General features: G+C 38.5%; 1 protein-coding gene across 12 annotated transcripts in view; it reads right to left on the bottom strand.

Annotated features, from left to right (window-relative positions):
- Positions 1–24,711, bottom strand: part of TMX3 (thioredoxin related transmembrane protein 3) — a 49,840-nt gene extending 25,129 nt beyond the window's left edge. For 2 of the 12 annotated variants that reach the window (XM_036418236.2, XM_036418235.2), the window contains exons 1-14: positions 23,946–24,109; positions 23,577–23,844; positions 23,424–23,478; positions 19,925–19,964; positions 17,661–17,784; positions 10,429–10,474; positions 9,004–9,084; positions 6,713–6,812; positions 5,634–5,711; positions 3,410–3,476; positions 2,342–2,440; positions 1,348–1,405; positions 1,108–1,161; positions 215–271 (exon numbers count right to left, since the gene is read on the bottom strand). In XM_036418236.2, coding sequence (XP_036274129.1) covers positions 215–271; positions 1,108–1,161; positions 1,348–1,405; positions 2,342–2,440; positions 3,410–3,476; positions 5,634–5,711; positions 6,713–6,812; positions 9,004–9,084; positions 10,429–10,474; positions 17,661–17,784; positions 19,925–19,964; positions 23,424–23,478; positions 23,577–23,844; positions 23,946–23,984 — 1,166 coding nt within the window. In that variant the 5' untranslated portion in view covers positions 23,985–24,109. Of the gene's footprint in view, positions 1–214; positions 272–1,107; positions 1,162–1,347; positions 1,406–2,341; positions 2,441–3,409; positions 3,477–5,633; positions 5,712–6,712; positions 6,813–9,003; positions 9,085–10,428; positions 10,475–17,660; positions 17,785–19,920; positions 19,965–23,423; positions 23,479–23,576; positions 23,845–23,945; positions 24,111–24,549 lie in introns of those variants that run through there. The other 10 variants (XM_036418234.2, XM_036418229.2, XM_036418238.2 and 7 more) reach the window with 10 other exon arrangements.
- Positions 24,712–25,217: the final 506 nt, after the last annotated feature.

The following is a 25,217-nucleotide window of genomic DNA, read 5'->3' as shown; positions in this document are numbered from 1 at the left end:
AACATGTGCCTGCATTGTTGGGTTTGCCTTCTTGTGTTTTGCGACTGCCAGAAGAAAGATATTCCCAAGAAAACATCCTTCCAAGGTCAATGTATATTTAATAACTTAAAGTACTTACTGAAAAACTGTGTATATTAGTCTGTCTGTCTCTCAGAAACAGAAATTTAAAAATCAACAGATTGACAAGGAAATCATTTAATCATTTAGTACTTACTCCATCAGCAAGGTATTTATATAGTCATTCCCATCCATAAGTCCAAACTGAAAATCCCTAACCAACAACAACCAAAAATGAGAGAGAGAGAGAGAAAGAGAGAGAGAGAGAGGGAGAGAAGGAGGGAGAGGGAGAAAGGGGGTGGAGAAAGAAAGCAATATTTAGTACAAAAAAAGAATGGCACTTGTAAGCATGTAAATAAATGCTTAACATATAAATTACATATAATAAATGTGGAACAGTGTGAATTCTACAGACTTCTGAGATATACATATACCTAAATAAAATTAAACACATTCTAAGACATTTTTACTTTGTTTGTATATATTTAAATTCAAAGCAATATAAGTCTTTCTAACTATACCAACACGTTTAAGAAAAGTTACACACCCAACAAGAGGACTACTCAAAAGATGCTCATCTGTAAGTATATATCACTGATACATCATTAGAAGATGAAATAAAAGGTAATAGCAACTAACTAATATAACAAGTTTATGACTATCTCATGTCAGCAACAAATATAACGATTTAGCACATAGGAAAAATATCACTTATTTTTACATTGTTATTCTTTGAGGTCCTGTTATAAGCATCACATCACTTTTTTATCTGACTTGAGATTTCTCATTTAACTTTATCTCAAATGTATGAGCCTATGTACATATCTTCTTATTGTAAAACTTATCCCAAATCCTATCAAGAAACAGGTATATTGCAAATTTGTTCAGGGGACATATCAAAAAACTTCAAGTTCAGACAATTCATACAGAAATGCAATCACTTCAGCTCCGTAATTCATCTGGGTAAGGATAAAATATCAGTCTTTTGCTTTATTGTACAAAACACAGTTAAACAAAACTAGAGAAATTGTCCTGAGTGCAAGCACTTACCTGTGGAACTGATCTCTGTAATCTCTAGCAACTTCCTGAATAATTGACTTCAATCTGCAGAACAACAAACACATGAATATTTCATTTTTCACTTGAAAAATGTAATTACTCCATTATAACATCTCATCTGCCTCTTGATCTAAAACTGCAGGAATAGATATTGTATTAAGTTTATCTGAAGCCATGTAAAGTTTGAGTTAGGTGACATTGGAAGCTTAAAATCATTTCAAGGCACTGTACCTGGTATGTTCAATTGATGTATTTTTCTCATCAATAACTGCAATAGCCACAAGCTTTCCTGAAATTAAAAAAAACATATCTAAATTCAATAACTCTCATTATGCAGACTTTTCAATTATTATTGCAGCTGTGAATGGGGAATTAGTAAATACGTTTTTAGAATTGAATTCCAGTTATCTCACTCAGTAGAGCTAATCAGTGAATTAGTAGACTTCAAGTGTTAAGTTCCCTCCCAGCACCTATCCTCATAATTAAACAACAGTAAATATTTAATAGCTCACATACACATATTGTATTTTCCATACAACCCACAAAATGATTAAAATAAGAAGTCTTTCAATAACAAAAGCCATAAGAAATAAGTCAATAAATGAAACTTACTATTAATTACTGTAGCTCTAAAAGAAGGGTGTATAAAGAGAATAATTTTTACATTGCTATTCCCTTCAGTACCACGAGTCACTATTTCCAGTAATATTACACAGAATAAAACTGAAGCAAAGTTATTTAACCCTGCACAGAACATAAGCCCCATTCATCCTGATGTCCTCTGGGAAGGCAGCATGACCTTCTGTGTCTATCATGCTCTCTGCCTGGGCGAACAGTGGTGAAGCACCATCACTTATTAGCTGAAAGACTTACCTCAGGAACTTCACCTTACTTTAGAAACTAGTACCAATATCAAAGTTATTGGAAAAGTTGAATGAGATTACATGCCCAAAAATATTGGGACAGTTTCTGGCTCAGAGCAGATATATACATGTGCTATTCAATCAACCATCTCTCTCAATTCCCCATAGGGGGGCAAGGAGGCAGCTGATCATTGTTTCTCTGTCATTGATGTTTCTATTTCTCTCTCCCTCTCCCTTCCTCTCTCTCTAAAAATAAATAAATAGAACATATTTTTAAAATAGAGCTTAAAATCTATTTCCTTAAGTGATTAAATCAAGAAGAAATTCTATGACGGAATAGAGAGCTGTATGTATATTTGTACCTGTATCTCCAAGTTCATACAAGAGGAAGCCGTCCATAGTCAGATAATTCTGAAACCTCTCCCTGTTGATCCAAGATGACAGGTCACCATCTTCATACTCTTAAAAATGAAAGAAAGTTGATAATTAGGGTGTAAATATGTCGTTATGATGTTTACAGCATTCTACTCCAGCAATATGTGTAAAATGCAGGATCATAATCTTAAGCTAATAAATCCCATTTATAGAGTTGTATTCTAAACAAACACACAGATGCACTACAGGTATGATGCACAGAGGAGTGCTTCACTATGAGGTTGCTGCATTGCCGGGCAGACCTCAGAGCATCACCTGGAAATTACTGTTAATTTTGTTCAGTGCTGTAACAGCATGTGGTTACCTACACAAAAAAAGGCCACATTTTTGAGAGATGCGGAATAAAACACACAATGATTAAACGCTACCAGGATTTGCTTTCAAATACTTCAATTTTTGTTGAAGGAAAAACTTGCTGAAGCAAATGTGAGTAAGAGCTAGGTCGCTGTCTCACTTAGGTGACGGGTGTATATGAAGGGATTTATTACTTTAGCATTCTGCTTACTATTATGTATGTTTAACATAATAAAAATATTTTAAAACCAGGCTGAGTATTTGCTTCGAGGAAGCAATGCTGAGTAGTGGCTGCTTCCATTGAGCAGGAAGAGGTGGTGGTAGGCAAGGATACAACAGATGTCACCACTATTGAGGATGTTATATTTCTTCACTTTTTTATGTCTCTAAAATGTATCTTTAAAAAAAATTAATTTTGAACGTTTAAAGAAATCTATAGAAACTGCATAGGGTTAACTTCTGAAAAAGGCAAATGAGCTCACCAAAAAATAAAAATACCATAGAAAAGCACAACCCAGAAGGAAAGAACACTGATTTGAAGGGTAAGAAAAATGTGTCAGTTATTCAACTAACTGGGTAGATTATGGGAGCTGTAAGAAGCAGTTACATTTACAAAATCTTTCATCAACACCCAAGTACTGTAAGAGACACAACATTTTAATGTTAAAATGTTTTATGTAAACTAAAGCTTTAGAACTTACCATCGTATACAAAGTAAGTTTCATCTTTAAAAACAAGCACGGCGGGCATCTCCTTCAGAGTCACGTACTGCAAAGATCAGATGTGTAAACAATCTTATTTAAAAATTTTCAATGGGTAGCTATGGTTTCAAGATTTTTAAAGGATGCCAGGAAAGGAGAAAAACACCTAACAATGACAAGTTGTTACAATTATTTTAAAAGAGCACAGTGAATCCCAAGTTCATTCAAGAACTGGGTTGGATCTCTTTATACACCCATCACCTGGCATAGTGCCCTGTTTGCTCAGGTGAAAACAATGGATTACTCTTAGATTTGACAACAGATCTTAAGATGTGGGAGACACTGGGGAAGTGGCCAAAGAGTAGGGCGTAAGGCATTAGTCAGCACAGGCAGGTTCTAGTTCCTCCCCACCTCCCCAGGCTGTGCAATGATTACATTGCTTTACCTGGGAATCTTACACACTGCATATTTTTTCCTTAAAAACAGTTTTTTTCTTGGCTTCCTCACTCATCTTGCTTTCCTATTCACTGGCTATTTCTCGTCATTTTCCTTTACTGTCATTAGGTCCTGGGCCCTCTTACTTCCTTAAAACTTTGCATCCAAAGTTTAAGGAATTTATTTATACAGACTTAACCCTGACCCCATACTCAACTGTGTACTAGTATTTGATGCTTGTACTTGGATATCTAATATGCTGAATCAAATTAAAATAAACAATTCAAAACTCTTGATCATGCCCTTTTCCCCCATTTCCCAACTCTTTCTTTCAGCAGTAACCTCAACTCATAAAACACCACCATCTACCCAGTTGTTCAAACCAAACACCTATGAGTCATTCTTAATTCTTCCTTTGTTCTCCAGATCAGCAAGCACAAAGAATTCTATTTCCAAAGCACAACAATTCTTTCACTTCTCTTTGATTCTCTTACTAACCTCCAAACCCAAACTTCCTATATTACTTCAAGAGTTCACCTACTGACATCCCTATCCACTTCATTCTGCACTTCACATATTAGTAGACTATGTATTTAAAATGAACATAAGACCATGTTCTTCACCAACTTTCAACGGGATTACATGATTGGCCATGACCTGTAAGGCCTCCACAGGCCTCCGCCTGCCTGCTATTTTCTTTCTCATTGCATTAAGACCACACTGGCTTATTACTCTGTTCCTCAAATATGCCAGGCGGGTACTCACTGTGGCACCTGTAGTTTCTGTTCCCTACTTCTGGTTTCCTCTGGCCACAGATGTCTACATGGCTCCTTTCTATTATCCAAGTCCCAGTTCAACTATTTCTTCTCAGATTGACATTTCTTGATCAAGGAATCTAGAGCAGCCATTCCACCTCTTACTGTCCCCACAATTGCACTGCTCCTTTATTTTATATAGTGATTAGAAGCCTGATGCTCAAAGATTCGTGCAAGAACGGGCCTTCCTTCCTCTGGCTGCTGGGCAGGGTCTTTGCTCTAGCTGGAGCTGCCTTTCTGCCTTCCTACACTATCCAGAGGCCTGGAGCAACTGGAGTGGTGTAGAGCGCCTATGTCATTGCTATGGCGATGGTGCAAGCATCCCGCCCCATCCCAGCCACTTGGCACCAGTGTATGCAAATTAACCTGCAATCTTTGTTGGGTTAATTTGCATACCCACTCCTGATTGGCTGGTGGGCATCACAAAGGTATGGTCAATTAGCATGTTATGTTTTATTAGGTAGAGATGACATCCTATTTGTAGATCTGTTTACCAAGGATCACTACCTTAGTCAGAAGACCCAACAGAAGAGATCACCTGCAATGCTCACATTAAGTCCCACTTCCTCCACCAGGAGAATGTGAGCTCCATCTATCAGGGTCGCAAACATTGGCTCATCTTCAATCCAGAACTTACACAGTGCTTAGCACAAGATTAGAGGCCAAGAAGTAGTCATTTATTCTACAGCTATATATAAGTAAATCCACTTCTTACAAACCAGTTAAGGGTATGAATATCACCTCTCACAGCTGCTATTATTATAAAGTAAAAAAAAAGCTAATGTAAACAAAATTCATAAATGCTATAATCTAGTGGTATTTGCTTATTAACAATAAGCAATCTGGTACCAACTGAAAAGAATGAACATGTTTACTGTTTCCACATATATTACAGTTAATAAATCTTACAGATAAAATCAAGTAATAAGTTAAAGATTGAAATTAAGTTATTAAAGTCTAACTTTAAATATTACCTCAGGAACCACTTCTTCTGAGGCAGAAAAGAAGTATGTATATACAATTAATTCTGAAGCAGCATCTATATATTTCTCCTGTGAAAATACAAACAAAAAAAGATGACTTTAAAATATTAAGATCAAAATTAATTATTCATTAACAACCAGAGCAAACTGTATAATTCACTAACTAGTATACCACAATCTATCTTAAGTCCTTTTATGTGAAAATATCTATATATATATGAAAACATAATATGAAGTGATCAGATGGAAGAATGACTGGTCACTTGATGCACACTGCCACCAGGGGGCAGACGCTCAACACAGAAGCTGCTCCCAGTTTTCTACCCCTGGTACGCAGGCTCTGATCACCCAATGGGGAATGGGGAACCGGGGATGGGTGGCAGCAGACGCAGGTGGTGCCAGGCCAAGATGGGTGCGAGCAGTGCCACGATCAATCCACCGGTTCCCCACATACAGAGGATGACTGGTGGTGGCGGGGAGAGTCGGGGTGGTTGGCTGCCTACAGCTGGGGGAGATCGGCCCTGATTGCAGGCCAGGCCTAAGGACTCTCTACCCATGCACATATTTTGTGTGCCTGGCCTCTGGTAGACTATAAGCAAATACAATAAGCTGTTTGTGTGGCAAAAGACCATTATAACTAAGAGCCTTCAAACTCTTCCAAATAGTTTATTAGGTATAACAGAAGCTCAACTCATATTTATTAATTTAATTTGATGAGTACAGGAAGGGATGCCTGTGCCTATATGCACATATATGCATATAAAATAATTTAAGATAATGATCTTTTGCATTTAAAAAATTTACATTCAAATTGCATTTTTTAATCTCAAAGGTTCAAAATATTAAAAATTTTAACCAGATCAATAACAAAAGAAATACCAAGGCAGGCAACATCTGCCCACTTTTTATTTACTTTTGCTTCATGAAGGCAAACACTGTAGAGGATATATAAAAAAAGATATATTTTTATTACAAAAATAATTAGATTGAGCTAAAGTATGTATGTCCCACAAAAGTGAAGTTTGAGTCTTTGATGAAATTTTGGATTAAAAAATAAAATCATTTGATACCTTCAAAGTTGACTCTCCACCTATATAAACAAAAAATACACGATGTCTTTTCCGCACATGTTCAAACATTTGCTGACTTGGAAGTGGTCGAATTAGTGCTCTGTTTGAAAACAACAAAAACAAAAAATGAACTTCAATTTGAACTAAGGACAGAACAAATCAATCCTACCTATATGATCTAAATTTATAACGTGTAAGTGCTATATTAACTGCATTTTAAATGTATCACCCAATCCTTATTAATCTAATAAAACTATAGTCCATGATCACTATTATACCCATATAATAAAAATATAGCACCCACAATTTAATCTATCATTTTAAATATTAAGTTTCAAATATATCCCTTTAGAGAGTACCAGCTTAATCAATATTCAACAAATAATCGACATAAGTGTATTTTTTTCTTTTCTTCAAAAGATCATTCATACAAGTATACTGTGAAATACTATCCCAAGAGTTTCTGATACTATATTAAGAATATTTACATCTTACACTGTTCATTTAAATGCTACATAATTTTAAAATGCTCTAGCAAGGTTAAAATCTAAAAGGTTTCTTAAGTATGCTTTCTTTTCAGGAAGAATAAAATGGAAAATCATAGTACATAAAAAATTCATAAAGAGAAAACCAAATGGTACGAAGATTTTATTATATAAGTATATGTCAAACCCAACAAGATTATATCAAAGGTTATTACAAAACATATCACTTATGAAATATTATTAAAAAACGAAAAGAAGAGACAGTCTTCTTTTAAATGTGCCCTATATTATCAGATTTTTTACTTCACCAAATTTACAAAAGAACAAGCCACATTTTGCAAAGGCAAACACATTTCAAAATGTACAATTCTTTAGCTGCATTGCATCACTCTACTCCAGCTCCTATTTTTACTTGAGTAATTAACTGGTAACTGATGTAACTCCAGAACCGACTCTTGAAATTTCATTTCCAACAGAGTCACCCCTAGTTACATCAGGAGAGCCTTCTTAAGATTAAACTAAAACATTAAAAATTGCTAAAGCATACTAGTAAAGACTAATGTAAATAATGAGGGAATAAAGTACAGCCTACTAGTAATGCCCTCATATAATTTAAAGTCATTGTAAAATTTACTTATTCACAAAGCAAATAGACAATTAAATGTATAATCAATGTAAAATAGTGACAATTATATCAATAAGCTTTGCAAACTATAATATATAAAGATCATTCCTAATTCTTTGCCTTTCCTCAAATAATTTAAAAGTGAGTATCATGTCACTCAACAAATCCATCCAATATTTTAATTTACTTTAAAACTACCGATATAATATATTCTGTCAAACTCATAAGAAAGTGCCTATACTTTCAAAGTCAGTATGGGTTAAACTATCTTGATGAATGTTCTCTTCAAAATGCTGCACCTAATCACTTTAATAATAATAAACAACTTTCTTTATACCCCAGAGCAAAATGTAGATGAAAACATAAAATCACTGCTTTCAAACCAACAGGAAATGCTTATTGAAGCATATGGGTTTCAATTATGTCACATTCTAGGCAAAATGTGTAGTAATACCTCACAGTTGGCATAAAGCAGCATATGGTAGATCAGGGCAAGAATTTCAGCTGTGTCTACAAAGCATTTTCCATCATCACAGCCTAGGGATTAAAAGCCCAAGACTAGTCAGAACAATAATATTGTGAGGTTTCTTGTAAAAGTTTAAAATCAGGTAACAATAAAAATAAAATGATGCCCTAACCGGTTTGGCTCAGTGGATAGAACATCAGCCTGTGGACTCATCCCAGGTTCGATTCCAGTCAAGGGCATTTACCCATCTACTGGTTGTGGGCACATACCCAGTAGGGAGTGTGCAGGAGGCAGCTGATTAATGTTTCTCTCTTATTGATGTTTCTAACTCTCTATCCCTCTCCCTTCCTCTCTGTAAAAAATCAATAAAATATATTTAAAAATAAAATAAAATGATGTAAGCCAGGTAGTAGAAAAGCAAAATTATAATAATATAAAAATTAAAGTAACCAAATTTTGAAAATCAATTAAAAATTTGAAGAAAAATTCTTCAATACTGTAAATAAATTTAAATGTGAAATTAACAAGTATCACAAACCTCCCCTCTGTCATTTTTTAAAGAATCTTTTTGCATATTCTATGTAACCCTAACTTTTCTCATAAATAAGTAGATACATTTTATTCAGGTTAAGTCCTTCAATAATGATCTATAAAAATAATTTAATTTTCAAATATTGATACCATATACTAAAAGTTTTTCCTAGTAAAAACTTACCCAGATACTCTGTGAGCAAACTCAATAATATCATCTTTAGTTCGTGGTCCTCTATAATTATATGCCAAGTCCCCTTTTAATCTTAAAAAGAAAACAAACAAACAAAAAGCTTGGATTATTTCAACTATTTTAATATTTAATGGTAACCAATCAGTATTATTATATAAAATTACAGTATATAAAAATAGTATATGGAATGATGGACAAGAAATAGCATAACCACATAAAATACAGTAGACAACTGGCTTCAGGGGACCAGCAACTCCAAACATAAAGAAAAAGCAGTATTTTGTTAAAATTACAAGAAAATAATTTACTGTGTATTTGATAGTTGCATTGCATCTATGTCTTCTAAATAATGAATAATCTACCCATTCATGGTCAAAGCATTATAATTCTCACTGTTTTTTTCTTTTTAAAAGCAAGTAAAAGGTCAGGGAATTAATAGTACTTTGGTAGTGATAAAAACAAATCTTAAGCACTACAATATCATAGTAACTTGAAAGATGCTCCAAGATTATAGAGTAAAGCAGTGCATAAAAACATCTCTTATAGAGAAAATTAGATTATTTCTAAAAGCCTGTCAATGAATTATGTGTTCAACATAGAATTGAAAAAAAATTAAGAAAGCACAACAGTGCTTTTATTTAATTTATAATTAAAAAATGGAAAGCATAATTTACTTAACACAATAAAGTAAAAGAGGTTTAGCAAACATTTAAAAAGTGAGGGAAGTTGGGAGATCAACACAAAACCCAAGAATAAAAAAGTAAAATTACTCAATTTTTGAAATTGAATTTTTAAAATAGTGAAATAAAAACTCATTTCATTATAAAAATAAGTTTTAAAACAATTCAACTCCCCATATTATCAAAATAAAGATTGGAAGAAATGCATGAGAAAATTCAGTAAAACGATAATTATAAAATAAGGCTTTTATATTTATTACCCCATTTCTTCCAACATAAAAACTATATGTTAGACTTGATCAACACCTTCAGATTACAATCAACATCTATAAATTTGATTCTCTTTTTTCTTTCACTCTAATGAATCATCCTTTATAATTACAGAAAGTAAAATTTGTTAGGAGACAGGAATCACATGATAAAGTGGAATACACTCTGGAGCTGCTCAAGGGTAAAAGACCTTCTATAACTAGGCCTACATACTTTGTCCTGCACAGTGCCTGTCACAGTCAAATCTCGTTTAATGAATCAGCCTTTAAGAAACAGCACATTCACTTAAATACAAAAACAAGCATAAAGATGCAGTCCCTCTCCTTTGATCACATCCTGCCCCTGGAAAGAACTATTGAACCCAAACCTTAACTCCTCCATGGAAAGTACTAGGACTTAATCTAATAAAATGTAAGTAAAGTGAACTAATAAAAATAGACATATAAACATACAACACTCAACTTACAGCTTAATTGTTGGATAACCTCGAACTCCAAACTCTGAAGCAATGCCTTGATAAGAAAAAGAATAAAAGTTCTAAATTTTTAAAAAAATGAGAAACTAGGTCATAAATGAGCCTTTTTACTTAAAAAAACATATAAATATGTGTTTTACCTCTAAAGAGAATATAAACTCACAAAAGGAAAAACATGACATTCTCATACAAAATAATTACTTAACAATCTAACCTACACCCTACACAAAATCCTATGACAAATAAGAAATAAGTGCTAAAAGATTAGTTAAAATTTTGACTCTACAGTACTTTTTTTTAAAAGATAGACTTGTTTTAAAATATATAAATAAACACATATAAATAAAGTCTCACTTCTCATTTGACTTCCTTTCCAGCACAAATATTTCTCTAAAAAAAAAGGGCGGGGGGAGGGCCCATTTCTTTATTCAAAGCTTTCTGAGTCTTAAAAGAACTGCATTGCACTTTACTTTTAAAAACATAGTAATATCTGCAAAATTATTTATTTAATTTCTATAGTCAGTATATGATCTGAAATCAACTTTATCCACAAGGTTTTAAAGTTTCTGCTTTTGTAATAACCTGGAATAATTCCAATTGACACAGATTATTTAGGAAGGAGAGGCCCAATGCATGAAATTTGTGCAGGGGTAGGGGCCCTTGCAGCTGTGGGATGGGGCCTTCCATTGTACTGCGCCGCCCTCTGGTGGTCAGCACACATCATAGGAAGTGATCAAACTCCCAGTCTTCGGTTGAACTCCCAAGGGGACGCTTAGTATATTAGGCTTTTATATAGAGAGATCCTCAAGTTCAAATGAGATACATTTGCTACAGTAGCATCTTTTTAAAGGAGAGAAAAAATAGTAACAATACAAGCAAATAATAGAGACTCAAGGCTTTAAGAATTACAGAAATCATGATAGTACATTAATACTAATTCTTCACAGATTCAAGGCAACTAGAACATTAAAAACAAAATAACTATTCTCAGTTAACAGACTACCCTATATAGTAGAGGTAATATGCAAATTGACTGTCATGCCATCACATAAGATGGCTGCCACCATGTAGTCACAAGATGGCCTCTACAAGATGGCCGGCAGGGGAGGGCAGTTAGGGGTGACTAGGCTGGCAGATCTGTTAGGGGAAATTGGACCGGCAGGGGAGGGCAGCTGGGGGCTACCGGGCCGGCAGGGGAGGGCAGTTAGGGGCAATTAGGCCAGCAGGAGAGGGCAGTTGGGAGTGACCAGGCTGGCAAGGGAGGGTAGTTAGGGGTGACTGAGGCAGCAGGGGGAGGACAGTTGGGGGCAATCAGGCCAGCAGGGGAGAGCAGTTAGGTGTTGATGAGGTTAGCAGGGGAGTGGTTAGGGGATAATCAGGATGGCAGACAGAAGTGGTTAGGGCCAATCAGGCAGGCAGGCAGGTAAGCAGTCGGGAACCAGCAGTTCCAGATTGTGAGAGGGATGTCCGACTGCCAGTTTAGGGGAGGCCCTGGCAAGATTGCTCAGATGGTTAGAGCCAAGGTTTTGGCTTCAATATTCAATCAGGGCACATATAAGAATCAACCAATAAATGCATAAAAAAACAAAATAGCAAATCGATGTTTCTCTCTCTCCTCTCCTCTACAAATCAATATGTAAAATAAATTTTAAAAAGAAATTATTTTGGCGACATTATATGAGTAAAGTATATTCTTACTACTTCTCATCCCAAATTAAGGCAGGTAAATATAAGCCCTCATCACCTTCACTCAAAACTCATTAAAAACTGCCAAAGGTAAATACTAGCATAATTGATTGAGCAGAGGGCATATCCCCCTAGCAACTCCTTATACAATGTAGTGTAGGGGTGTCGAACTCAATCAGAGAAGGGGCCAAAATCTAAAATCCAGCCTAAATCGTGGGCCGAATGGTTTACTGAACAGTCATAAACTGTCATTGTGATGGAAACGCAGCGGAGTGCAGTGATGACAGCGCGGTGCGGGCCACATTGCAAGGCCTGGCGGGACGGATTTGGCCCGCGGGCCTTGTGTTTGACACATGTGATGTAGTGTAAAATTTATTCTTACATAAATAAAATTGAAAATGCAATTAAATGAGAAAATAAGTGGTGGTATTCTGTAACTTGGTGTTGTTTCTCACAATAGGTTTCAGAGAAATTTATCCCCATCACTTCATTTCCCTGATCTCAGTGTTTCCTATCTATAAGTTGGAGATGTATAATACCACCCATTCTGCAGTCCCTTTTGCTCTTTGAACATACCTTTATTCCTGATAGAATTTCAATTGACAGTTTCCTAAAACTTCAAACTTAAGTTTCCCTTGAGGAAAATGGTTGTATAATTTATAAAAGCACACAAGCAAAGCATGAGTTATAGACATATACTGACCCAAGTTAGCATCCCAACTTCATTTATCATCTGCACAGCTCTAAATAAGTTACTAACAAACTGTGGATGGATCACAAGAATTCTCACTTCACATTACAGTGTTTTACAAAGTATCATACTTTAAAAGATATTAGCTTGTAAGAACATGTAATAAATAACTTCAAAACACAATGGGTATTTAATTTTAAAGTGTGCCTTTAACATTTATGTAAAACGTTTTTGGTACTCGTTCAATAGAAACTTATCTGGCGAATGGGTAAAGCTAGCAATAAAACTAGTGGTCCGCAATGTGTTAAGTTCTCTGACTGCTTCCCCATCTGAAGATGTAGGATTATGGGTGCAACTTTACCATGAGAATACAAATAAAAAAGAATCTAACAGAGAATCTGGCATGCAGAGATCCTCAAATGCTAGGTCCATTTCCTTTCTATTCTTGATCCTGACTTCACTGTTACGTAATAATCTGCTGATAATTCTATGTACAGATGATATTAATAAGCATTACCATGTGTAGAAAACTTGTAACTGGCTTTAATTTACATTTTTGTTGGTTTCATTATTAGAGAATAGTTTGTATAGAAATCTAAGATTAATTCCTTTACAATTTGAAGAATCCATTTTGTAGCATGAATAATTTTCCTCTGGAAATTATTTTAAATAACCATAATTGAGGTGTACTGTGAAACCTCTATTTTTTTTTGTTTGTTTGTTTTTTTCTTTGAAATAATTTGAAGGGACAGACAAGCTTGGTGGTGGATTCATGGTGATCTTGGACTCTGGGCCTAAATCTTCCTCTAAATTCATTGACTAAAATCACTCAAAGTCATTTCACTGCAAATAATCTTCCATTACTTCATCTACACAATGGGAAGGAGGAGAAGTAAAGAGCTGAACTTAATTTAAAGTCCTTTTCAGCTCAAAAATGCTGTTTTTCTTAGCATTTAGTGTCACTATGTGTCTGACATGAAAGGGAATAAAATACAGCAATGGTTCTCAATTCGGGGGGAGGATTGACCTCTAGGAGCCACTGAGCAAGTCTGGAGACATATTTGGTGGCCACAACTTGGGAGTAAGGGGACAATGCTACTGACATCTAGTAGGTAAAGACCAGGGATGCTTCTAGACATCCTACAATGAATAGGAACTCCTTCTCCCTCCAAAAAGAATTATTTGGCCCCAAATATCACCAGTGCAAATATAATCTGTGAACAAGGAATCAGAATATAAATGTTATTGGCCAAATGTCATTGCAAATTTATAAATAAGAGAGATGTAAAATATGAACTTTATCATACAACTATCACAATTCCTCAATTTAGGTTAAGGAATGAACAGAATTTCAGTGGTTTCATAATGAAAATCAATATATCATTGCAGCTAACATTATAACTATTTTAAATTCCATACAAGACACACTTTTAGCACTCACTGTTGAAGGGATATGTACGAAGAGAGAAGCTAAAATACATATATGAATTCACATTCGACATTATACAACTTTTTCATGTTATTTAATTGACACCATGCATGAAAAAAATTTTGGTACAAAACTGCTAGACAGAATAAATCATGATAGTTCAAATTTCTCTAGTTCAAGAATTCTATACCGAGATTTGCTGGACTGAGTGTAATGGCATTTGCTTCTACTCTGCAAATATGTGCATGACTGAGAAATAAGCTACCCTCACAAATACTCTATGAGATATTCTATAGTTGGCCACTGAATAATCCTATCCCACTCAAATCTAAGTTCTATAAATAACTATCCATCAAAATACTTAACTTTGTGATTCTCCTGCTTAAGTGTGCAGTACAATCACCTGAAATCCATGTAAAAATACAGATTCTCATGACCCAATCTCAAGAGATTTTCGGTCGGTAAAGCTAGTATGGCCTTTGGAATCTGAGTTTATATGAGCACTCAAGTAACCCTAATGTAGGTAGTATGCAGACTACACACTGAGAAACACTGGCTCTGTGACTGCCTGAAAAGCCACCTCGGGGGATGGAAGAGCTCCCCATGAACAGCCAATCTGTTAGTAACCTAGCGTTAGGCATGGAATCATGTTGGCAGCTAGCTTGGGAAACAGTCCTCAGGACATACCAGTTCCCAGTCCCTTTTCCTAAAGCTAGAGGTTTGCTTCAGATAATGTTTTAAATGTCTACATTTCACACATTGTAACCTCTGGCGAGGTTTTTACTCCAATGCTAAGTGAACAAATAAAACCTAACTATCTTAAGATCAATGGCAAAATTTAAACCTTTTAATGGTTTATGAAAATTAAATGAAAAAAAAGTTCTATCGTATAGTATTTAAAAAGCTACAAACTATATATGAAGTCTTAAGATGGAAAAGAAAATTGCTTTTAGTAGCAGCAATTAAAATACTTTATTCTCTAAGCTACTCAGAAAGAAGTATTCACTATTTTTCTCTGATTTTCATGCCACTTAATAGTGCACACGGAGCACTTAATAAATACTGAATAAGCTAATAACTATGATATGCATTCCTGACATAATGTAAACTGTTATCACTGCAGCATTACATGCGTAGTTTTCATTAAGATATTTACTGATTTATAGGTACTATTTTTCTCATTATCTTTATACTCTCATATTCCTTTACACATTACTACTCCACTGAATGCTTCAAAGGATCAGAGAATGTGGCACTTTTATGACTTTATTGCACTTGTTAGTTTGTTCATCTCTCTCCTTCCATTTAACTGTAAGTATTTCCAGGACAAGAAAGATTTGTTTTGGTTCTTGTTTAATTTCTACAGACCAGTACAGGCTTGACAAACCAAATATTGACTGAGTGACCATGAATGAATGGCCATATGAAGAATATATATTTACATGCATGTCTAATCAACATAAAAGTGTAGTAACAATAATTTACTTTCATGAGCAACAGTTGAAAGGAGTAACTTTTTAAACTTTCTTAAAAGCTTATTTCAAGAAATACCAATTCAAGCATATTAGTCTGTCTCTACAGTAACTTCCTACCACTGATCTCTTCTCTCAAAGTTTCAACAATTCATTTGTGTGACTCAATTAATTCCAGCTCTAACATCTTATATGTACTCTAATTCCCTATTCCTAAACATAAAGCAAAAGACCACTAACTCAAAATAGCTGCTAACATGAAAATGCATACAAATTTCAATTTAGTATTATTTTCCACATAACCAGTTCAGTAACTCTGCTAAGTATCCTATACTATTATTTTTGTTTTTTTTTATATCACAGAGCTAATCTGTCACATCTGTATTTTCACCCTTGAAAATGTCTCTAAGAATTACTCTTTCATCTTTACTCCACTGTTAACCACTCAAGTCAAGGCTTCCAGCATCCTGCACCAACATGCACACAGTCGACTTAGATGGTTTTCTTGTCGCTACTCTTCTTTCCTTCCTACATGTAGCAAGCCATTAGCCTTCTCAAAAACATGTATTGCCTCTTAATTGACTAGCAATAAAACCTAAAACCCTTTGTCCTACATGAGGGCCCCTTAAAATCTAGAATTACCTCTTGGCATCTTGTATGTAGTAGCTATTGTGGTAAGGGTTTTGAATATGAAATATCAATACAACCATAACCTAGAGGATTATTACTCTTCTATTTATAGACAAGAAAACTAAAATGAAGAGATTAAGTACTTCCCCAAAGCCACAAAAGCAGGACATGGAAGAGTTAGGATTAAAACATAGGTCTTGTTCCAAAATTGTATCCAGAGTATAACCCTGATTTTCTAAAACGAATTGTACTCATTACAAACTTCCACTTTCTTCACTAAATTAAAGGAAAAAGGAACCTACATTTATTAAATACTACAAGAGTCTTTACAGGTGCTATATCATTGAAATATCAAAATAATCACTAAAAGTGGCCTTACCAAAAAATTTACCTCTGTGAAAATAGAAGTTAGAGGTGCTAAGACACTTTCCTGGTGCTGTACAGCAAAAGCATATCTAAATAAAGCATATACACAGCAGAGCCAGAGTCTGTTCTCTGAAGCCATCCTCTTTCCAAATTTCTATGATGTCTCATACTCCTCTAAACTTAATTTTGTCTTTTCCCAAATCCTTTAAGACAGGCATTGGTAACCTTTTCTGTATAGGGTCATAAAAAAAAATGTTTGGGCTCTGTGGGCAATACAGTCTCTGTTACAACCACTCACTGTGCTAATGGAACATGAAGACAACCACAGGTAATAGTATACAAACAGTGTGCTGTGCTCCAGTAGAGCTCCATTTACAAAACCAGATACTGTGGTGGCCAGATTTCGCCCATGGGCCATAGTCTGCCAACGCCAGTCTATTCTATGGTACGCACTCAGTAAACTCATTTCCAACTCTATGATTTTGCTCTAATACTCTCTAAAGTGAATACTTTCCTGACCCTCACATGCATTTATCCTAACTCAACTCATCTTTCATATTCCCATTTACTCCCCGGCCATGCTGTCTCACACTACTCAAACAACAAACTCTCATTTTAATTTACACACCAATATCAATAAGTTAGTGCTCAAATTCTATAGTTGCCTCAAGTCACACATTATCTCAAGTGGGTTCAAAATAGAAACAATAGCTTAAACATCTCCAATAGGCTGAAGGTTAACATATTTCACATTACACATTCAATGGTTAATTCATTTAACTCATAAAGCATAGTCTTAAATTAAGAGAACTTTAATTTCACACGGGCAAAAAAAAAAACCCAAAAAAAAACAACCATGGATTTCTTCCTCCTACCTTCAATACAGCTTTGCAAATTTATACAGTTTCATTAGGCTAACAGTTAAAAAGTAAATTGAGTAAATGCTTACTAGAATAGGAAGTAGCATCCATCTTTCCAACTTTAACTGGCGAACCAATGTTTTTCATTTCAAGACCAACTTCATTCCAAATCGGCTCCAGTTTTTTACAATGACCACACCATGGTGCATAAAACTTGTTAAAAAATAAACAAAAACGATTACTAAAATACTGTGCTACTGTGGATATCAGCCTTAATTTTAAAGAACCTCTTTGACAAAATGATCTGATTATAATCTGTTTTAGACAAAACAAAGAATAAGTATTACTTTTAAATTGGTTAACATAAAAAGACATAAAGCATAGCCCTCCATACTGACACTATTTTAAGGAAACTTTAAATCTTATATATATTCTTTATCTGATTTATAATAAAAGCATCTTTGTTTGTAAGTGATGTGTCCATGTTATGTATAAAATGAGATCACCAAATACAACACACATCATGTGCACACCCCTTAGGTGTTAATGATAAATTTGAATCTATTTCTACTACAAAAATTCCAACACAGTAGGTGCCTTTACTGGTTTAAGAGTAACCATCGATAAAATAGGGAAAACCATTAAGATAACTGCCTGGTTTGGCAAAAGGACAAGTGAGACTGGTTAAACTAAAACCACAGTTCTTCCTTCTTTAGAATCAGCCAGGCTGAGGTGGCAACTGGTGTTAGGGTAACGCTATAACAAAATTCTTGCTGTACTTTCATGAAATAGGACTTATCTATTTTTGAACACTATACTGTGGCAATGTTCAAACACGGGCATGAGAGAGAGGGAGAAATACAGTGAACCTTGTGCCCACAGCCTGGCTTCACTAAGTGTCCACTCTGCTACCGTGAGTCTGCCTCTTGCACTGCCACTCTCCTCTTTTACTGAGGCAGCTGAAAACGAACTCCAAACACCATCAAATGTGAATATATTCCACACTTGAAAATGAGGAAAATTTGACTGTTACTATTAAGATGAAATATGATGTTGACTGCCACATGATTGATATATACAGTCTCTTGGATAACATGACAAACCGAGAGTGAATTCAGATATAAAAAATCATACCATAATCTCCCTCAGACATAATCCACAAACCAACCTCATCAGAACTTCATCAAAATCAAGTTCCTTGCCAGGAACCTTAAGGCTCTGCGGTTCATCTATATAATAATAAAGGAATATGCGACCGAACAGCAGGCTGCGTGGGGCGACAAAGCCGGCAGGGGAATTAGTGAGGGAATGAACAGGCTGCATGGGGCGACCAGACCGGCAGGGGGTTAGTGAGGGACAACCAAATGACTGAACAACAGGCTGTGTGAGGTAATCATGCCAGCAGGGGGGGCAGTTGGGGGCGACCAGGCCAGAAGGGGGATGGGGGGGAAGGTAAGGGATGGCATGCATAGGGAAGTTATGGGCGACCAGGCTAGAGGGGGGCAGTTGGGGATGACCAGGTCGGCAGGGGAGGCAGTTTGGGATGATCAGGATGGCAGGCAGAGATGGTTAGGGGTGATCAGGCTGGCAGGGGGGAGGGGGGGTTGCTGTCGTTAGGGACAATCAGGCAGGAGGCAGGCAGACAAGCATTTAGGAGCCAGCAGTCCCAGACTTTGAGAGGGATGTCCAACTGCTGGGGATTGGGCCTAAACTGGCAGTTGGACATCCCCCAAGGGGTCCCGGTCTGGAGAGGGTGCAGGTTGGGCTGAGGGGAACATCCCCCAACCCCCCATGCACAAATTTAGTGCACTGGCCTCTAGTTTTAATATAAAAACCCAAAAAGTATTACTTAAAAAAAAAATAAACTGAGTAATATATCTCAGTACTAACTGTATATATTTGGGTAGAAGAGAATCTATATATATGAAAGACTAAGTGACTAGTCAACCGGCTGACTGGCAGACCAGCCAGCAGCTATGATGCGCACTGACTACCAGGGGGCAGAGGCACAGCACAGGAGCAGAAACCACAGGCATGGAAACATGGAACAGACTGATGAATCTCAGATGAAAGTGGGAAGAGGGAGGGCAGAAAGAGATTAACCAAAGATCTTATATGCATACTAGAGGCCCCGTGCACAGATTTGTGCACCAGTGTGGTCCCCTGGCCTGGCCTGCAGGGACTGGGCCAAAATCAGCTCTCTCACATCACCCTGAGGGGTTCTGGATTGCGAGGGTGCAGACCAGGCTGAGAGACCCCAATGGGGCATGAATCCATGCACCAGGCCTCTAGTAGAAAATAATGTTTAAAATTGTAGGGGTGGCTAATTAGTACAAAAAATTTACATACTCACATCTACAAGCCAAATGTCATCTTTTCGATTGTCCTTAAATCTACAAACAAAAAACATAAAATAAGTCTTTGTATGTTTCCACTTTACCACTGAATAACAGGTGGGGATAACCAGTTGACAAATATAAGGGCATGAAACAAATTATTTTAATAAATTTTTATGTGCAAGTTTTACTCCATGATCTGTAAACCTTATCCATTAAACATCATAATAAAAGTAGGGAACTGAAGTAATGAAGTGGCAGTTGGTAAAAACACAGACACATGCTCAGCTCCATTCACGCCTGGAGTTAATGCAGCAGACCTGAGGCTATACTTGGAAAGCTTGCCTGCTTTGGGTTGCCCTTAGTTGGCATCTGGGAACTTGAATTTCAGCTACTGATAATTGTTTACACTGAGTAAACAATGTGGTTTTGTGAGAATAGCTGCTCTCCTTCTTGCCCTTTCCAACCTCCAAATAGAAAAGAGGTCCAGGAATTGATGGGCCCAATCAGCTACTGATGCTATCATATAACCCATGTGGGGATCTTGATGGCACCCATCTACCAGGTTATCAGAAAGGCCACTGCGTTTCAGTGGAGCCCCAAATAGCAGGATACCCTGGTAGCCCTCCAGCAGGCCAACAGGGCTCTCTCCTCCTGGTTTCCACGGATCCATATCCTCCCCAAGTTGACTGAAAGAAGCACCTCTTTGAGAGGCAGTTATTGGCCAGTTGCTGGGTCTTGGCAGCTGAGTGCAGTAGTAGGCTCATGAGCAGAAATTCCAAGCATGCTGCTTATGAGTTGGTGGAAAAGGCACAGGAGCCCAGCCGAGTCTTACAACTCCATGAAAAGTTCTCCCGAGTGCCCCTCCACCTCTCAGGAATAACATCCAAGGAGCCTCCTTTAGTCCAATGGGGATCCAGATACAGAGACCTCCTGGACCACGCCTGGGCCTGGGTCAATGATGGCTCCTTTGGGTTAACTTACTGGAATGGAATTGGGTGTGGACACCATCCAACCTTCACCAACCATAGTGGAGTACCTTCAAACTCATTGCAGCTTGATGCAGTAGGACAGACTGTAAAATGATCTGCCCACTGCTCTCCCACCTTCCGCTTCTCCCTCCAGCCCTAGCAGATAAGCACTGCTGTGTTTTCACAGGCCTCTATGCTGACAAAATAAAATGGAACTCAGGAGCATACCAGGCTTGTCAGCTAAACATGGAAATAAGTTGTTACCCCAGAGCAAGCAGGGGTGCAACTGATTGCCTCCTGGGTCCACCAGAGGACAGACATTCAGATACCATCTTGGATTAGGCTTGAGTGAGAAGACACCAAACTAGCATGAAAAACCTGTTCTTCTTGTGAAACCCTGGCATCAGTAGGTCAGGGCATTCACAGCAGGTAGAACACTGTCAGTCAACAGAACATCCATCTAAAGAAGGTGAGGGTTTTGGGTGCCTATGCTTGTTCATCTTCCCTTCCTCCTCCTCAGGTAAACTCATAGCTAAAGTTAATGGCTGTCAGGAGGAGGTTTACAGACCCCCCAGAGCAAGGACAATGGGCCAGGTACAGAAAGCTCCAGATGCCTAGGGGCAAACCTGGGAAAACAAGAACCTTGCCCCCAGGGCAACTTATCCTCTCCTGGAATATCACTGGTAATGCAGTTTGGACCCTCTGGCCTTTTTTTCTCTAAAGTTAACATCTAGGCCTCAACCAATTGGTGGAGAACACCATGCTTAAAGAATGTCTTGACCTCAGCTGTATTTCAGCTCCAGACCCAGAAAAGCAGCAAAATCAGATAAGTGGCACCTTGGCTGCCTCAGGATTAACTATATTGACTTAATAACTCTCTGCCCTGGCACCAACCAATTGGTGGAGAACACCATGCCTGACCCCACAGGAAACTGATGAATATTCTATTAAGACTCTCCCCTGAAACCTCTATTTCCACCAGCCAGAGAAAGAAATATGCTCCAGACATAGGACCCTGTGCGCACTCTTTCCAAAGAGCACGCACATGCCATTCCTCCACAGGCATGTATCCCCCAACCTCTAAGGGGCCCTATGAGACTTGCAACCAGGGGAGCAATGGGCAGCAGTAGCTTGTCTCAGGCTCTCACCCTGAACCCGTCTCCAAGGCTCCCTTTTCTCTGACTTCCCAGTGAATCAAAGCAGCCCAGCCTAAGCTCTCCTGTTGTTTCTTCTATGCCCTTCTTCATTTTACTGTCCTAAATACATTTTTTTTTTTTTTTGCTACCACCATGACCAACAATATCCTTTGTTTCAGAGCTGTTTAGCCCATCCCTTTGGATAACCTCATAACCCATCCCCTTTTCCTTAAATTATTCTTTATTCACTGTCTGATGGCTATTTAGCCTGCCTCTGTACCACCGACTTTAACCTTTCAGTTACATTTAAGGAGATTACCTCCCTGTTGACAATGATTCTCCCAGAATCAAACAGTTTCTGTAAACAATCTGCTAATAACCCCCAATACTCACTGGCATGGCTGATAAAGCATCCCATAGGACCCTGAGGCTTTTCAGAACAGCACTATGCTCCACTGACCACCCTGCTGCTATAGCAGTGCAGTCATGTGGAGGTGGTAAGGAGGACAAGTCAAAGTGAGAGTAACAAAGGAGGCTCTACTCACTTACTGCTATAATGCAAGCCAAGGGGCACACAAAAAAGGTGCCAGCTCCTCAGTGTTACATTTCCCCAAATAGAACCACGCCAGGCAAGGGTCAGGAGGGTCAGCATACACAGGGGAGCAGTGAACCAAATGCTGCTTCTGCCTCTGCCTCTTTATGGGCCCCTGGGCAGAGGGATAGCCAGGGAAAAGGGACAGGAGGTGAAAGGTGCTGAGTTCAGGTGGAGCAAAGTGCCTCTGCCAAGCGCCTCAGTAAGGAGGTCTCTGCAGAGGAAATGCCATGCCAAGCGCACGGGAAATGCCTTGGGTGAGCCCCCTGCCTCCTGCCAAAAGGCAAGTGGGCTAGGAATGCAGATATGTAGCCTGCTAGCTCCGCTGGCCCCAGAGGCCCGAGTCTATGACTACAACTCCCTCTAGAGACTTCGGGGCACAGGTTGTACACCGAGTTGAGTGTTAGGAGAGTCTTTTCCCTTTGGAGGCCTGCCAGGTAAATCCTTACAATGGTCTGAAAGATCGCACATTGGGTTTTGGTCTGGAGCACGACTCCTCACCTACTATAAGCAAGGCCTTGTGATTAATGCTGCGGTAACAGTAAAAAACCAAAAGCAAAAACACAGTATGGTCCCAAATTCCAGCGCCCACTTACTGATTAAAGCAGAAAAACATAACAAATACAGGTGACATGATAAAAGACAACACAGATGAGTTTGGCACTTTTTAAATCTTACACCTTAGTAAAACTCTTTGAACAAAATTAGTGCTATATAAGCATTGGTTATTACTGGCTCTATTATTAAAAGTCTAGGTTCATACAAATATGCAGTGTTGGAAGAAGATAATACTTAATATATATATATATGTACTCACGATTCATCTAAATCTTCTACATATCCTTTACAGAAAGCCATCTCAAGTAAAAAAACTGAAAGAAAAAACATATATAATAAATGCTGGGTTATCATTTGGCTTGTACTATAAGCTCAGTCATCTAAAAACTGTTTTTGATTTTTATCACCCTACCAAAAACTTCATTGAACCTTACCAGAGCACAAGTGATGAAAAAGCATAAATAGGTCAAATGTTTAATATACATTCTACATGCAACCATACTGGGAAAGGCTAGTAAATCACAGAGTTTCTTTTTAAATATACTTCCACTTTCATCCCATTTTTCCTTTTTACATGCCATCTTTTTGGGAATAGGGATAGAAATCCTTATTTTTCCTTTTTCTCTAATACCAGTGATCTCCTCGGTATAAACTCCAAATACCATTCCACATACTATTAGCTTTTTTTTTTTTTTTTAAATTATATTGTTGAAAGTATTACAGATGTCTCATTCTCCCTCCAGTAACCCCTCTTTCTCACTTCCCCTCCCCAGGTCTTCACCGCACTATCGCCGTGTCCATGACTTTTGCACATAGGCATTTACGTTCTTTGGTTAATCTCTTCCAAACGATTAGTTTTTATTCTCAATTTTATAGAGACTGAGCCCCGCCACCAATACGTATTCCGGAAGAGGATCTGGAACATCCTGGTTACTGACTGAAAACAGCCCAGAGAGAGAAACAGGGAGAAGCGGGGGGCTGAGCAAAGGCCGACCCACAATCGGGGCACTCCCCCCCCCCCCCCCCCCCCCCCCCCCCCGGCACCCGAGTCTGTTCTGCTCTGGGACACCCCCCTTTTCGCCCCCTTCTTCCCTGGGGACAAGACTCGGAACCTAAAGCCAAAGCACCGAGTGAAAGGGAAGGCAGCATCCTTCACGCCTCCAAGTGGGGCCAGCGCTCCGGACACTTCCTGCCGCCCCGAGAATCAGAGCCGATCGGAGGAAAACGCATCCTTCCGGCGCGAGACCCTGGTCCTGGGCACCCCGCGTCGGAGGAAGGAGCCGCGGAGAGGGCTCTCTCGGCGGACTCTCCGCGGCCGGTCCTGGCCCGACCCCATCCGGAGAGAGTCCCCGCGCCCCCCCGCACCACCCCCGCCAGGCCTGTACCTGTGGCGCAGAGCCACAAGGCAGCCCCGCGGGTCCGAGCTGCCATGGTCGCCGCAGGAGAGCTGCAAGCCAAGGCACAGAGCTGCAAGTAGCGGCGGCCGCCGGAGCTCCCGGAAGGGGAACCGGGGCGCGGAAGGGAAGCGGGGGCCTGAGGGCAGGGGCGGGGCAGCCCTGCCTCCAGTGCCGCCTCTGAGCATGCGCGGAACCAGGGCGCACGCGCAGAGCTGGGGCGCGTGCGCAGTCTCGTCCACGGAGCTGGGTGTTCTCAGCGGCCTCGGGGAGCGTGGGAACCGCGAGTGAGGTCGCGGACGCCGGCCGGGCGGAGCGGCAAGTGCCGCCTGAGTGCGTTTCAGGGAACGTTCATTTCCGGCTGAACTTGAAGAATGAGGTAGATTCTTGCAGCGCAGCTCGAGGTTGGATTCCACCAGTTTTTTTCTTTCCCTCGCTGCTCAAGTGCAGTGAAGGACCAGATTCCCGCAGAGGTGGGTGTAGCTAGCAATGGTTAGATTATTTTGCTTGCGGGACCCTCCATGTACTATTTCAACAGTCTTTTGAATAGAAAGCTCATTTTTGCCAAGTCAAGGAATACCTTAACATTTTTTTTTTATATCTTGAAACCTGGAAAAACTGAAGTTGATCAATCATTGGATATATTTTTTGATAATTTG

The sequence above is a fragment of the Pipistrellus kuhlii genome, unplaced genomic scaffold (genome assembly GCF_014108245.1).
Source record: "Pipistrellus kuhlii isolate mPipKuh1 unplaced genomic scaffold, mPipKuh1.p scaffold_m20_p_6, whole genome shotgun sequence".
Taxonomy (NCBI): Eukaryota; Metazoa; Chordata; class Mammalia; order Chiroptera; family Vespertilionidae; genus Pipistrellus; species Pipistrellus kuhlii.
The sequence above is the reverse complement of the archived record's forward strand: the minus strand, read 5'-3'. Positions and strand labels throughout refer to the sequence as shown.